General features: G+C 36.0%; 1 protein-coding gene across 10 annotated transcripts in view; it reads right to left on the bottom strand.

The window, feature by feature from the left end:
• Positions 1 to 2,675: 2,675 nt before the first annotated feature.
• Positions 2,676 to 16,284, bottom strand: part of CYSLTR2 (cysteinyl leukotriene receptor 2) — a 179,017-nt gene continuing 165,408 nt past the window's right edge. For 7 of the 10 annotated variants that reach the window (XM_073014107.1, XM_073014098.1, XM_073014105.1 and 4 more), the window contains 3 exons: positions 15,076 to 15,165; positions 12,855 to 12,927; positions 2,676 to 4,071 (listed from right to left, as the gene is read on the bottom strand). In XM_073014107.1, coding sequence (XP_072870208.1) covers positions 3,090 to 4,071; positions 12,855 to 12,871 — 999 coding nt within the window. In that variant the 5' untranslated portion in view covers positions 12,872 to 12,927; positions 15,076 to 15,165 and the 3' untranslated portion in view covers positions 2,676 to 3,089. Of the gene's footprint in view, positions 4,072 to 9,483; positions 9,585 to 12,854; positions 12,928 to 15,075; positions 15,166 to 16,284 lie in introns of all 10 variants that reach the window. The other 3 variants (XM_073014124.1, XM_073014130.1, XM_073014102.1) reach the window with 3 other exon arrangements.

Below are 16,284 nucleotides of genomic sequence, written 5' to 3'. Positions count from 1 at the left end.
TCACAGTATTTCACTCCAACAGCGCCCCCTTATCTGTGGGAGTTGCATTCCAAGACCCCCAATAGATTCCTGAAATCACGAATAGTACCAAACCCAACTGCTGTCAATTGGAACACATTTCTCTTCATGTCTTCCATCCATAAATGTAATACTTTTTCATCTTAACTAAGCATTTATTACACACCGTGGGGTGTAATAAATAATTTTTGCAACTTGAGGTACAACAGCAAAACTAGCACAAATTTCTTTTGCCTTCTTCACAATTTTACAGATGGATTTGTTCTTATTGTAGATCTTAGCAACTTCAGCATGTATGTTTTTTTTAGTCATGCTAAAAAAAGCATGACTTTTATTAAGTCAAGAACTTTCACCTTTTCTGTTAGAGGAAGCACTTTACAGCTTCTCTTTGGTGTATCTTATTTGCCAGCATCACTACTCTTATGCTTTGGGGACATTATTAAGTAAAATAAGAGTGACTTTGACACAAGCACTGCTATACCACAATAGTTGGTCTGATCAACTGGACAATGACTAAGTGACTCATGGGTGGGTAGCATATACATTGTAGATCCACTGGAGAAATCTCACACCATCCCACTTTGCCATGCCCAGAACATGGGTGGAGTGGGATAGTGTGAGATTTCAACATGCTACTCAAAACAGTACATGTTTTAAAACTTAAGAATTATTTCTGGAATTTTCCATTTAATATTTTCAGACTGGTTGGCTGTAACTGAACTGCAGAAAGCAAAACCACAGATAATGGGGAACTACTATATTCACATTATCCTCTATGTAAATATTATTCACAGCTGAGCCATGTAGTGTACTATGGTTATATTTCCTCTCTAATACAAAAGTTTCTTTTCCTCTATCATTTAAAAACTGTATTGTGTTTTCACTTGCTTATTTTTCTATGTATTTGTCACTAGTTTATCTCAATCTCTGCAAGAGAAATCTAAATCCCTCTCAATGTGCATGAATCAATTAATTTCTTTTTTTTCTGGGAGACATCTCTCCTAGAGTCCCTTAAGAGCCCTGCTCCAACATGAATGAGTTGCTTTCTAAGCCTGCTACACACCAACATCCTGGGAATTCCCTTCACTCTCACCTGTGTTGGATTCCTTATTTCCTACTTACTGTGTTTTTCTCTATCTTGGTTTAATCTCTTATTTCGGAGGACCTGTTATACTCAAAAGGTCTCTATCTACTTTCACATTTATTTGTTGGTGCCTTTTGTGTTAGGGCCTTTCCCTCTAATGTATTGTGTTCATTGACTGTTGTTCATAATTGAGAATGAGGCTCTGACAGGTTGACCAAATGCTGTGAGTGGAAGGGATTCGTTGCATTGTGGGCTTCATTGTCAGGTGAGTAATAGGGCAGATACCCAGTTTTTGTGTTGAAGGATCCTCAACTGTTTGTATCTGTCAGCCATTTTTTCAGATAATGCAGTTTCCCCATAGGTGGATCCTCCAGGGTCCTGTCTTGACAGGGTTTGAGTCTGTCATCATTCTGGTAGCTAAATAAGGAAAAGGTACTGGGATTTGTGCTCAGTATGAAGACTGACTTAGTCCCTCCCTACCTTCAGAATGCCATATCCCCTCCACCCTTTACTGCACTATGAGTCAACAACTCTAAAGAGAAACGCTTGGTTTTCTTGTGAGAGTGAGGAGGGGGAGGAAACTGGTAGGAGAGGAGAGACTTTATTCAGACTTTCAACCAATCTTCCTGGAAGTTTACAAGGATAGCAGTGAGGAGAGCACCCAGCCTACACTTCTGCACAGAGATTTTTAAAACTCTTACTAGCTGTGTAAACTTAAAAAAGCTTCTTAATTTCTCTGAGCTTCAATTTCTTCAGCTGTAACATGGAACTCAGAGCTTTGGTGTGAACGTCAAATGGGATCAATGAATGTAAAGTGCCTGGCATAATCTGCCCTGCAGGGGGACTGCATTCAATTGTTGGCAGTACAGTGGTCATGGTGGTAGTAGTTGGTAGTACCCTTAGTCTTGTTTCAGTGGACAGAAAGGAACCTCTCACACTATCTAGTGTTTTTCTATACTATCTCAAAAGGTAAGGCAGCATCACCCTGCTCATCTTCTGCCAAAATGTTAATAGAATTTCAGGAGTGCAACCACTTTTGCAATTTGCCCTCTACTCTATCCTTCCCTTGAGTGCCCAATCCTAACCCTCAGAGGCACCTCTTTTATTTTTGGCTTCCATCCCAATGAATTAATGGGAAGGAGAACTGCAGCAAGGACAGAAAGAAAATTTGAGATACATGTCCTTGATGCTCCCCCTTCCATTCTATACACAATTTCATTTCCCAGGGCAATGCCCCAGATCCTCCTCCTACTTTTCCTGTCCTTCCTAATACCCCGGCAAGAGAGAAACAATAGAAATAGTGTTGCCTTCAGTGTGTTAGAACCTCTCTCCCAGTGCAAAATGAAATTATTCCTTCCCCCACTTATCGCCAGTTCTCTTTTGCTCCAATCCTTCTCCCCTCTTTTCTCTCACTGTCCTTACTTGGGACTTGAAGTTGCTTTGTTATAGGACAGCCTTCCTCTTCTTTCCCTGAATCTTAGGATGTGCTTCTTGTCTGCTCTGGGGCTTCCAGTAGCTTCGTTAGTTGGCTATATCTCAGGGAATTGAAGAGGGCAGGGGAGCTGGGGAAGCTGGGGAAGTTGTGGCTGTTTTGAAGAATTTAGAAAGCCTGATGGGCCAGATATCTGGTTCAATATCTGGAGAAAAGTAGGATCCAATGTGCTTTGCATTTTTTCCCAGTCTGATATTTCAGCCCACAGGACTCTAGTAGGGATTTTTCCTCCTGTATCCCTCATTAAGACTCAACAACTGAAAATACACTGAATAAAATTTTTGAAGTCGTTCTTATTAACAAAAGTCATGGTCAACTAAATATTAAGAATCAACATTTGTTGGGAATGATGTAAATACAAAGTCATTTGGAGACTATGCGTGAATGAAGATGGACACAATGATACAAGAACAGGTCTCATCTAAGAACTCCTTATACTTTTGTTTCCTTTCTCAATCACACACTAACAGGGAAACCACGCTTTGTCTTTGCCTTCTATGGATGGCCTTTTCGGAGTGCAGACCTTAGTCTGTCCTTAAAATTCTCCCCAGCAAAGTAATAGAGCAGAGGATTGAAGCATGTATTGGCTGCCGCCAAGGCCAGTGTGATAACCACAGCTTTATGCAGCCTGTCTTTGCATATATCCACTTTCCATGTCACCAAGTGGAGGGTCCTCAGTGTGTGATAGGGCAGGAAACACAAGAAGAAGATGATCAAGGTGATGATGATGGTGGTCAGTGCCTTCTTGTGAGAAACCCGCAGCCCCGATTCTGGGACCTCCACTTTTAACAGAGCCCGAATGATCAGCAGATAACAGATGCTGAGTGTGAAAAACGGCAGCAGGAAGCCCACCACTAAGGCAATATAGTTCATGGTCTGCAGCTTAGTAATTTTGTAGTGATTCAGCTCTAAGCATGATATGACACTGCCCTTCTGCTCAGAGCCATTGTTGAGGAGTATTACTGAGGAAGCCATGGTAAGGATCCATATGATCCCACATAGGATCCAGGCACTCCTGATGCTGGTGACATGCAGAAGCCGAAAGGGGTGAACAGTTGCCAGGAAACGCACAACACTCAGCACGGTCAGGAAATAAATACTGCTGTACATGTTGACATACAAGGAATAAGACATAATCCTGCAGGCCAGGTCTCCAAATATCCAGTCGGAGCCTCTAAGATAATAGTCAGCCCTGAAGGGAAGCGTGCTTATGAACAGGAGATCTGAAATGGCCAGATTTAGCATGAAAACATTCACAGATGTGGACTTCTTATAAGGCTGCAGGAAAACATATATGGACAAGCCATTTCCCAAGACTCCCCAGACAAATATTATCAGATATACAACTGGGAAAAATTCTCTCTTAAAGTTTTCAATTGTGCAGTTTCTGCTGTTGTTGTTACTGCTGAAGGTGTCATTTGGTTCCATTTCTGATACGGAGATGGATGGATGCAAGGACATAAATTTTCTTTCCATGCTGGGTTAAAAAGAAACAGACATAAAAAGTTACTTTGTGAATTTCCCTTTTTCCTTCTTGCTTACCGATTACATCTCTCTAGGTTTTAATGAAACAGGGAGCAATACTATCTTTTCTTTGAAAGTTGGGTTTTAAAATGCTGGTTAAGTCTTTAATATATGCTGCATTACACTTCATAATAAATTTAAATTTCCTGATTTTTGAATATAGAATAGCCATTAATTTGTTTAGTCGAAGTTGACACTTCAAACTTAGGGAACTTGTGACCTGGTGCCCATGTTGACATGAATACCTCCCTGTGATATTGCAGCCTAAAACTACTGAATAGCAGATTTCTCATCAGAAACTGTGGAGGACAGAAGGAAATGGCACATTTCTCAAATGCTGAAAGAAAAGACCTGCCAACCTAGCATTCTATGTCCAGCAAAAATATCCTTCAAGTACAAAGAGAAAATCAAGACTTTTTCAGACAGAAAACTGATACTTTGTTGCCAGCAGACCTATCTTAAAAGAATGACCAGGCTGGGCACAGTAGCTCACATCTGTAATTCCAGCACTTTGGGAGGCTGAGGCTGGTGGATCACTTGAGGTCAGGAGTTCAAGACCGGTCTGGCCAACATTGTGAAACTCCATCTCTACTAAAAATACAAAAATTAGCTGGGCCTAGTGGCAGGTGCCTGTAATCCCAGCTACCTGGGAGGCTGAGGCAGGAGAATCGCTTGAATCTGGGAGGCAGAAGTTGCAATGAGCTGAGATCATACCATTGCACTCCAGCTTGGGCAACTAGAGTGAAACTCCATCTAAAAACAACAACAACAACAACAACAAATAATGACTAAAGGAAGTTATCTAAGCAGAAAGGAATTCATAAAAGAAGGAATCTTAGAATATTAGAAAATAAGAAAAAACATGGTAAGCCAAAATATGTGTAAATACAATAGGCTGTCCTTCTCTTTTAGAGTCTAAGTTACATTTAATGTTTTGAAATAAAAACGTTAATGCTGCCTGAAGTGGTTTTAAATGGATGTAGAGGAATTATTAAGACAATTATATTATAAATGAGGGAAGGTAAAGAGACGTAAGAGGAAATAAGTTTTCTATACTTCACTTGAATTGGTAGAATGATGATGCTAATAGACTATCATAAGATATATATACACATATATATCTTTTTATATATATATCTTTATATATACATATATATCTTTATATATATATACACATATATATCTTTATATATTATATATAGAGAAAATATCTAGAGCATCCACTAAAATGATATACAAAGGGATACACTCAAAAACATTACAGATAAATAAAAATGGAATTCTAAAAAGCATTCAGATAACCAACAACAAGGCAGGAAAAAGAAGAGAAACAATAAAAACAGAAAACAAAAAATAAAATGGCAGACATCCCTGATTCATCAATAATTACATTAAATATAAGTAATCTAAATTTATTACAATTAAAAGATAGAGGAATGGAATATATTTTTTAACTGACCCAATTATGTACTGCCTACAACAAACACTTCAAATAGCAGTATTGGCTGGTTGAAAGTAAAAGGATGGAAAAATACTTGCTATTCAAATCAAAGGAAATAAGGGATAGCTCTTTTAGTATCAAATAAAATGGACTTCAAAGCAAAGGACATTGCCAGAGACAGTGAGGGACACTATATAATAACAATAGGGTTTAACCACTAAGAAGACATACCAATTCTAAATGGGTATGCACCAAACAACAGAGTGGCAAAACTGAAGCAAAACTGATAAAACTGAACGGAGACATACTTGGTGACTTCAAGGACCTCTTTCAGTAATTGATGAAGCAAATAGACAAAAACTCAACAAAGGTATAGAAAAACTAAAAACACCATCAACAAACAGGATCAAATTGACATGTATAAAGCACTTCACCCAACAAGAGCAAAATACTTAAGCTTTTAAGTGTTCACAAAATGTATACCAAGATAAACCACATCCTGGGACATAAAACAAGCCTCGATAGATTTCAAATAATTGAAATAATATAGAATGTGTTTTCTAACCACAAGGGAATCAAACTAGAAATCAGCAGCAGAAAGATAACAGGAAACCCTCAAAACACTTGAAAACTAAAAAACACACTTCTAAATAATCCATGGGTCAAAGAGGAGGTCTCAAGGGAAACAAAAAATATATTGAACTGAATAAAAGTGAAAATATAAATTTGTGAGATGTAGCAAATGCAGTATTAGGACAAAACTGTATAACACTAAATGCATACATTACAAAAAGGAAAAGTCATGAAATAAGAATATAAGCTCCATCCTCAAGGAAAAAAAAAGCAAGCAAAAGGAAGGAAATAGTAAAGAGCAGAAATCAAGAAATTGAAAACAGAAAAAAATAGGGAAAAAAATGAAATGAAAAACTGGTTATTTGAAAACAATCAATACAATTGATTACAGGTGCATGCCACCATGCCCAGCTATTTTTCTTTTTTGTAGAGATGCTGTCTCTCCATGTTGCACAGGTTGGTCCTGAACTCCTGAGCTCAAGTGATCCTACCACCTTGGCCTTCAAAGTGTGAGATTACAGGCGTGAGCCACCATGCCTGGCCAGGTAACTTTCTTATAGTAGCAGAACAGATGAAGACAATAATGAACTAAAAATTGCATATATTAAATAAAACATTACATCTCCTGACAAATCTTTAGCAAGAGGTACAAAAAAAAAAAAAATAGAACAGACATAAATTTCCATCGTCAGGAATAAAACAGGAGATAACACTATCGATAGATACCTGAGGCATCAAAAGAATAATGAGAAAAACTTTGAATAACCCTACAAACATAAATTTCACAACTTAGAGGAACTAGACTAATTCCTCATAAAATGAAAAATAACTCACTCAACATTAAGTAGATAATTTGAATATCCCCATAACTATTAAGGAAATTAAATTCTTAATTGAAAAACTCTAAAAAAAGAAACCTCCAGATTCAGATGGCTTCACTGGAGAATTCTATCAACTATTTAAATAAGAATTAACATCAATTCCATGCAGTGTCTTCCAGAAAATAGAAGAGAAAGGTGTTTCTCAATTTATTTTATTGAAGCTAAGTATTACCCTGATACCAAAATGAGGCAAAGATAATACAGAACAAAACAAAAGACTATGGATGAATATCCCCTGTGAATATAGGTGCAAAATATCCTTAGCAAAATACCATCAAATACAATTTAGTAATATATGAAAAGAATTATACACCATGACCAAGTAATCATATCAATTAATATTTTAAAAAGTGCATGACAAAATTCAATATCCATTCACAATCAAAACTCTCAGAAATATAGGAGTAAAGAGGAACTTCCTCAACCTGATAAAGAGCATATACAAAAAAACCTATAGATAACATTATACTTCATAGTAAAAGACTGAGTGTCTCCCCCATAAGATCAGGAGCAATGCAAGGATGTCCATTCTCACTGATCTTATTCAACATAGTGCTATAAGTTCTAACCAGTGGAATGAGGCAAAAACACAAAAAGGAAATAAATATCATATAGATTAGAAAGGAAGAAATAAAATACTTCCTATTTGTAGATGACATAATTACATAGAAAACCCCAAGAGAGCTACAAACATACACATACATGCACACACACAAAGAAAACGAAAATCTCATAGAGCTAATAAGTGAATTTTGCAAAGTGGCAGAATACAAAATAAACATAGGAAATCAATTATATTTTATATACTAGTAACACACATATGAACACACTGAAGTTAACAATGCAATACTGTTTATATTCATTCAAAATTAAAATGAAAGACAGGTGCAAATCTCACAAGACATGTACAGGACTTGAATGCTGAAAACTACAAATTACTGGTGAAAGAAATTAAAGTTGTAAAGAAACATGCCATGTCATAGATTAGAAGGCAATGGAATAAAGATATCAATTCTCCCCAGATTTATACACAAAATTATGCAATTCCCAGTAAAATCCTTGTAAGTTTTTATTGTAGATATTGATAGGATTATTCTAAATCTTAAATGAAAAGGCAGAGGAACTAGAATAGCTAAAACACTTTGAAAAAGAAGATTGAAGTGGGAAGAATCAATCCACCTAATTTCAAGACTTATTTTATAGGTAAAGTAATTAAGATTCTATGGTATTGGCTGAAGGACAAACACATAGATCAACAGAAAAGAATACAAACCCAGAAACAAACTCACATAACTATGCTCAACTAATTGTTTACAAAAGTGCAAAAACAATACAGTGCAGGAAAGACAGGCTTTTCAGAGGCGCTGGAACAATTGGATAGCCATAGGCAAAAAAACAAACCTTGAACCAAATCTCACACCTTATACAAAAATTAACTAAAGTGCAGCACAGACTTCATGTAGAATGCAAATTTTTAAAAATTATTATTATACTTTAAGTTCTAGGGTACATGTGCACAACGTGCAGGTTTGTTACATATGTATACATGTGCCATGTTTGTGTGTGCACCCATTAACTCATCATTTACATTAGGTATATCTCCTAATGCTATCCCTCCCCTCTCCCCCCACCCCATGACAGGCCCCAGTGTGTGATGTTCCCCATCCTGTGTCCAAGTGTTCTCATTGTTCAGTTCCCACCTATGAGTGAGAACAAGTGGTGTTTGGTTTTCTGTTCTTGTGATAGTTTGCTGAGAATGATCGTTTCCAGCTTCATCCATGTCCCTACAAAGGACATGAACTCATCCTTTTTGATGGCTGCATAGTATTTCATGGTGCATACGTGCCACATTTTCTTAATCTAGTCTGTCATTGATGGACATTTGGGTGTTTCCAAGTCTTTGCTATTGTGAATAGTGCCACAATAAACATATGTGTGCATGTGTCTTTATAGTAGCATGATTTATAAACCTTTGGGTATATACCCAGTAATGGGATGGCTGGGTCAAATGGTATTTCTAGTTCTAGATCCTTGAGGAATCGCCACACTGTCTTCCACAATGGTTGAACTAGTTTACACCAAGAGTATAAGCATTCGTATTTCTCCACATCCTCTCCAGCACCTGTTGTTTCCTGACTTTTTAAAGATTGCCATTCTAACTAGTGTGAGATGGTACCTCATTGTGGTTTTGATTTGCCACCTCGCAGTTCAATCTCAGACTGTTGTGCTAGCAGTGAGCCAGGTGGGTCAGAGGGATATAATCTCCTGGTGTGCCATTTGCTAAGGCCATTGGAAAAGCGCAGTATTAGGGTGGGAGTGTCCCGATTTTCCAGGTACCGTCTGTCTGGCCTCCCTTTGCTAGGAAAGGGAATTCCCCAACCCCTTGTGCTTCCCAGGTGAGGCGATGCCCTGCTCTGCTCCGTGGGCTGCACCTACTGTCTGACAAGCCCCAGTGAGATGAACCTGGTACCTCAGTTGGAAATGCAGAAATCGCCCATCTTCTTCATTGCTCACACTGGGAGCTGCAGACTGGAGCTGTTCCTATTCAGCCATCTTAGAACCTAGTTTTCCCTAGAATGTAAAATTATAAAATTTTTAGGAAAAAAATTTTGGGATCTAGGACTGGCAAAGAGTTCTTTGACTTGACACCAAAAACATGATCCATAAAAGAAAAAGCTGATAAATTGGAGCTCATCAAGATGATAAATTTTTGCTCCACAAAATACTCTGCTAAGAGGATGAAAATATAAGCTACAGACTGGGACAGAATATTTGCAAATCACTTATCAAAACAGAATTATTTAGAATATATAAAGAACTCTTGAAAATCAACAGTAAAACAAGCAAACAAATAAAAAAACCAATTAGAAAATGGGCAAAAGATAGAAACAAACATTTCAGGAGATATACAGGTAGCATATAAGCACATAAAAAATTGTTCAACCTTATTGGCCATTAGGGAAATGCAAATTAAAACCACAATGAGATATTACTACATACTTATTAGAATGGCTAAATAAAAAATAGTGACTACACCAAATATAGAGAAACTGGATCACTCAGACATTGCTGGTGAGAGTGTAAAACGATATGGTCATTCTGGAAAACAATTTGGCTGTTTCCTAAAAAACTAAACATGCAATTACCATGCATTCCAGTAATTATACTCCTGGGCACTTATCCCAGGGAAATGAAAACTTATGGTAACATAAAAACCTATAAGTCAGTGATTACTGCAGTTTTATTTGTGATAGCCCCAAACTGGAAATAACTCAGTTAGCCTTCAGTAGTTAAACAGTGGTACACGCATACCACGGAGTTCTACTTGGCAGCGAAAGGAGTGAACCATTAATACATTTGGTAACTTGAATAAATCTCTAGGGAGCTATGCTATATGAAAATAAAAACTAATCATACAGTGTGATCCCATTTATATAACATCCTTCAAATTGACAAAATTATAGAAATGGAGAACACAGATTTGTAATTGCCAGGGATTAAGAAGGCAGTGGGTGTGGGAGGGAAGTAGAGGTAGCTAAAAAGTGAAGTTTGAGGCACCTTTGTGGTGACAGAAATGTTCTACATCATAACTGTATTAACGTCAATATTTGGGCTGTGCAGGAGTTTGAGATGAGCCTAGGCAACATAGTGAGACCCTATCTCTATGAGAGAGAGAGAGAGAGAGAGAGAGAGAGAGAGAGAGAGAAAGAGAAAGAAAGAAAAGAAAGAAAGAAGAAAGAAAAAGAAAGAAAGAAGAAAGAGAAAGAAAGAAAAAAGAAAGAGAAAAAAGAAAGAAAAGAAAGAGAAAGAAAAAGAAAGAAGAAAAAGAAAGAAAGAAGAAAAAGGAAAGAAAGAAAGAAGGAAAGAAAGAAAGAAGGAAGGAAGGAAGGAAGGAAGGAAGGAAGGAAGGAAGGAAGGAAAGAAAGAAAGAAAGAAAGAAAGAAAGAAAGAAAGAAAGAAAGAAAGAAAGAAAGAAAGAAAGAGAAAGAAAAAGAGAAAGAAAGAAAGAAAGAGAGAGAGAAAGAAAGAAAGAAAGAAAGAAAGAAAGAAAGAAAGAAAGAAAGAAAGAAAGAAAGAAAGAAAGAAAGAAAGAAAGAAAGAAAAGAAAGAAAAGAAAGGAAAGAAAATGAAAAAGATTAGCCAGGTGTGACGGTGCATGCCTGTAGTCCCAGCTCCTCAGGAGGCTGAGATGAGAAGATCACTTGAGCCCAGGAGATCAAGGCTAAGTGAACTGTGATCACACAGTTGCATTCCAGCCTGGTTGATGGAGTGAGACTCTGACACACACACACACACACACACACACACACACACACACACACACACACACACAAAGCCGAGTTCTGATATACCATGGTCTTGCAAGATGTTACGATTGGGGGAAAGGATACAAGAGATTTTTCTATTTTTTTTTTTTCATCTGCATGGGAATTTTTAATTATCTCAAAATGGAGGAAAAAAAAGGTGTGGCTTGAACAGAATACCCTGCAATTTTGATTGCAAAATTCCATCTACAAACTGCTCAGTGGTACTTGTGGTTAGGAAAACACTTAGGTTTTCACTTAGGGGAGCTCTCCTTCCTCTCCCTTTCCTGACAACCTACCCACACTGTCTCTGTACACCTGGAGAGGTGATTCCTCAGGAAGATGAGAGAAGACTTTCAAAAGCTTTGTTGCTATTAGTAATAAAGCCAACTTGTTCCATTACAGGAGTGTTTTTGGTGGTCTTGGGCTCTGAAGGACTGACAAAAATGGAGTGTCATGAGATTCTTCTGAAGTCCTTGCTACCTTAAGCAAGTATCCTTGACTCAGTAATGATGCATACATGTGGGACCCTGTTCATGGCCAGGCTCTGATATTTTGTTGAGAACTGTCAGCAATGTGTTTATTTTGTTTTCCTAGGAATAGATCCTCAGAGTCTTTCTAGTCTGTAAAACTTGTTGCAAATCTAGTCAGTCGGAAATATTGTTTTCTAGCCTCTAACATCTGTTCTATGATTTGTCTATTGTCCTGAGTGTTGTTCGTTTATACAAGGAAAAGCCCATAAGGCAAGGACAAGCCAAGTCCCCATAAGTCTGTCCTCTGGCTCCAGGGACTGAGAATTCAGGACTCACATGCTTTGGACAAACTTTGGCGTTTGGATAAACTTTGTGTCAGGTCACCATTTAAAAACTTGTAAGGACTTCCTCTGTCTTATCTTTTTTTCATTTCTCAGCCCTCATTGTAGACAATTGACTTTTGCCCAAATTCTGGAGACTCAAGATCGGAGAATCAAGGTCAGACAAGTTCACATCTGATGGGCTCCACTCAATCTAAAACTGCACTTCTTCCAGATACCTGTTTCTTTCAGATTTCTGCACTGTAACACAAATGTGCATGTTTATCTCTACAGCGGGCACAGTTTCACCAAGGACAATCTGGAATCGCCATGGCCACGCTGAGGAACTTTTAATACAAACACGATGGTTTACTTTAGAGGCACTTTAGAAAAGTGAAGAAATCTTCAAGAGAAGATTGTTCTGTTTGACTAACAATGATTCTTTTGTTCAAAGTTGGTGATAGCCCCTTCTTTTATTTCCATACTTTAGGAATTAATAAGTGCTGGTTAATTGATAAAATCGCCAAGGGCTTAAACCAATCTTAATGTCACTCTTTTTTTATTTCAAAATCTAGTCTTTTACATATAAACCTTCCTCCCTCTCTTTTCAGAGGGAACATCATTAGCCTTTTTTTTGGTGTTGATTTCATATTCATCTGCAGCAGGTTCCCTTTTCTTTCTTTTTTTCCCTCTATTCCCCCTCCTCTCTTTCTCTTTTCCCCCTCTTCAGAAATTAATCTTTACCTTATCAAATGAGCCATTCACTTTTTGTGTGCACATTCAAGGGATATCTAGTTCAGATAAATAGTCAAAATGTCTGGAAAAAAAAGGGAAAAAATGTTATTAAACTGCATTTCTTTCTGTGGACACTAACAGTATATTTACATAGTAACCTTTATTATAATTATGAGAAAAGAAGAACAGGCATTATATAATAAGTTAAAAGATTACATGTTTGACATGATTCAGAGTCTTCAAAAAATTACTTTAATACAAAAACTAGTGTCAGTGCAATATTTTGGTTTCTACAAGGCCTGAGTTAAATTTTTTTTATTAAACTGAATTTTCTACATTGGTTGTATGAGTTCAACAAGATTCCACTATTTCTATAACTTGTCTAAATTTAGAATTTTAGTTTAATATATATAAAATTGTATTAAACTAAAGTGAATGATAATAATAAATGCCTTTATAATTTTTATAAAATTCTTACAATGCTACAAATCATAAGATTTAATTTGTTAACTAAAATTGTAATTTCCTGATCCTTAACAAACTTTAAGGACTTAGACAAATGGTTAATTGATAATAATCCTTTGGATGCCTAGACAATTTCTAAATAAGAAACATAAAAACACTAGTCATTAAATACAATTACCTTTACTTCTTAAAATGACAATAGATTAACAAAATATGCAAATTCCTTTGAATGACATCATATATTTACATATTGAAACTGTTTAAATTGTATGCAATAAATACTAGTAGACCAAAAAAATATCTAAGTAAGTTATGTTTTCTCTCCTTTTTCTTTTGTGCCTAAAGAAAAGGAAGGTTGATTACTTTGGTTAAAGATGATAATTAATATAAATGCTTAATACAGAGAAACACAAATATGTATACAGGATAATAAATAATAATAAATATCCTGCTGATTTTCTGTTTATTAGGAAAGTTGAAACCATTTATTCAGAGGGTAAATTTTATTTTAACATATATATTATTTTATCTAATAGATTTAATTTTAAAACTATAGTTAAAATGTAAAATTTAAAACGTATTATCTATTTGCATATTTACGTATCTGTGTATGCCTAAATGTATACATGTAAAGGCACATTAATAAATTCTCTACTGTAGAATGTTACATGAATGATGTATAAAAAGAGTAAAGTTAGAATTGGAGTCTTTTTAATATACAAAAATTAAGTTATGCTATGCCCATATTAGTAAATATTTCTTTATGTTAATAAAATATTCTGTTAACTTTCAGTGCTTTTTGACACTTTTAAATCATTTTTAAAAAGACTCCTTGCTTTAATAAAATGTTGTTTCTAATGACTATTGTTAATTGCTATGTGTTTTTACAATGTCGTCTATTATTTATGGACCCTAGATACTTATGACTTACATCTTGTCTCCTGGAACAACTATTCTTGATTCCTTCCAAAATTCAGGCCCCAAATTCAGAATAATCAAGCTATTAATATGTCTTTTGTGCCTACACTATCTTTGGTTTTACTGTAATGGCTATTAGGTAACACAAGATTTGTTTTGTCATTCTATGAAAGGAAAGACAATGGGAATAATTAGATTTTCAAATATCCTTTGAATTTAAATTAATTTAAAATTATTACGAGAGCTCTTTTATTTACCAAACTTACTAATAAAAGCTGATAAAAATATTTTTATTTTTTCTAAGTTAATTATATTTAAGTAAAATATGCTAATATAAATATCTTTTAAGGACTGTACCCTTTTTTTGAGTTAAAAAAAGAATGCTCATGTTTAAGCACAAAGATTACTGTAATAACTGTGTATCAAAATATCTTTTTCCAAGATTCTCAATTAGCAACCCCACTTTACTTTTTTGTCATGAGAAGTCTGAAAAAACACTAGGGGCTTTGACTCAATGACATGGGACTCATCAAAAATCTATTATTTATTTCAGTCTTTCATTAGCTCCAGTAGTCACAGCATGGTTGTCTTGTCTAAGAGTTCTAGCAGCTGCAGCAAAGCTTGTGGAAGCTGGAGTGACTCAGTCAAACTAGTTCTAGGGTCTACACTAAACCTAATAATTCCCCTGTTTTATTGATAGATATAACTCAAGATTTTTCAGCTAGTCACTTAATCTCTGAGGAAATTGTTGGTTTCCCTTCAAATATCACTGTTCATCACTGTAACACTCTAAATCCAGTGACCCTCTCTCCTTCATCTGTAGAAAAAGAAGCTGATGATTGATTACCTCTTTTGAGGAATTCTCCATACCTTGCATGGACCTTCTATAGACTCTCTTGGATATCCATAATTTAACTTTGCTTGTTGTTGGTTCAGACTGAAAAAACAAACAAACAAACAAAAAGTAAAAATTGACTAGTAGGATATGCTGTCACTGACTTTGTGATAGCAAGTCTAGGTAAAGCTAGACTTAAATAAGTTCAGATGGCAAAGTAAATTGCCCTCATTCAGACCTGCAAGCTGACAAAAGAAAAAAGAATACTTATACACTGATATTGGCATTTGATTTGGGATTAGTCCTGAATTCAAAATGCATTGAAAAAGAAGAGGTCTCCAATAACAAGTTCTGAAATTGAGGCAGTAATTAATAACCTACCAACCAAAAAAAAAGCCCAGGAGCAGATGGATTCACAGCCGAATTCTACCAGAGGTACAAAGAGGAGCTGGTACTATTTCTTCTGAACCTATTCCAAACAATAGAAAAAGAGGGACTCCTCTCTAACTCATTTTATGAGGCCAGCATCATCCTGATGCCAAAACCTGACAGAGGCAAAACAAAAAAAAAAAAAAAAGAAAATTTCAGGCCAATTTCCCTGATGAGCATCAGTGTAAAAATCCTCAGTAAAATACTGGCAAACTGAATCCAGCAGCACATCAAAAAGCTTATACACTACAATCCAGTTGGCTTCATCCCTGGGATGCAAGGCTGGTTCAACACACAAAAATCAATAAATGTAATCTACCACAGAAACAGAACCAATGACAAAAACCACATGATTATCTCAATAGATGCAGAAAAGGCCTTTGATATAATTCAACACCCTTTTATGCTAAAAACTCTCAATAAACTAGATATTGATGAAACATAATTTCAAAATAATAAGAGCTATTTATGACAAAACCACAGCCAATATCATACTGAATGGGCAAAAGCTGGAAGCATTCCCTTTGAAAATACACAGAAGACAAGGATGCCCTCTCTCACCACTCCTATTCAACATAGCATTGGAAGTTCTGGCCAGGGCAATCAGGCAAGAGAAAGAAATAAAGCATATTCGAATAGGAAAAGAGGAAGTCAAATTGTCTCTGTTTGCAGATGACATGATTGTATATTTACAAAATCCCATAATCTCAGCCTAAAACCTCCTTCAGCAAACAACTTCAGTAAAGTCTCAGGATACAAAATCAATGTGCAAAAATTACAAGCATTCCTATA

This window comes from Chlorocebus sabaeus, chromosome 3 (assembly GCF_047675955.1).
Source record: "Chlorocebus sabaeus isolate Y175 chromosome 3, mChlSab1.0.hap1, whole genome shotgun sequence".
Classification (NCBI taxonomy): domain Eukaryota; kingdom Metazoa; phylum Chordata; class Mammalia; order Primates; family Cercopithecidae; genus Chlorocebus; species Chlorocebus sabaeus.
The sequence above is the reverse complement of the archived record's forward strand: the minus strand, read 5'-3'. Positions and strand labels throughout refer to the sequence as shown.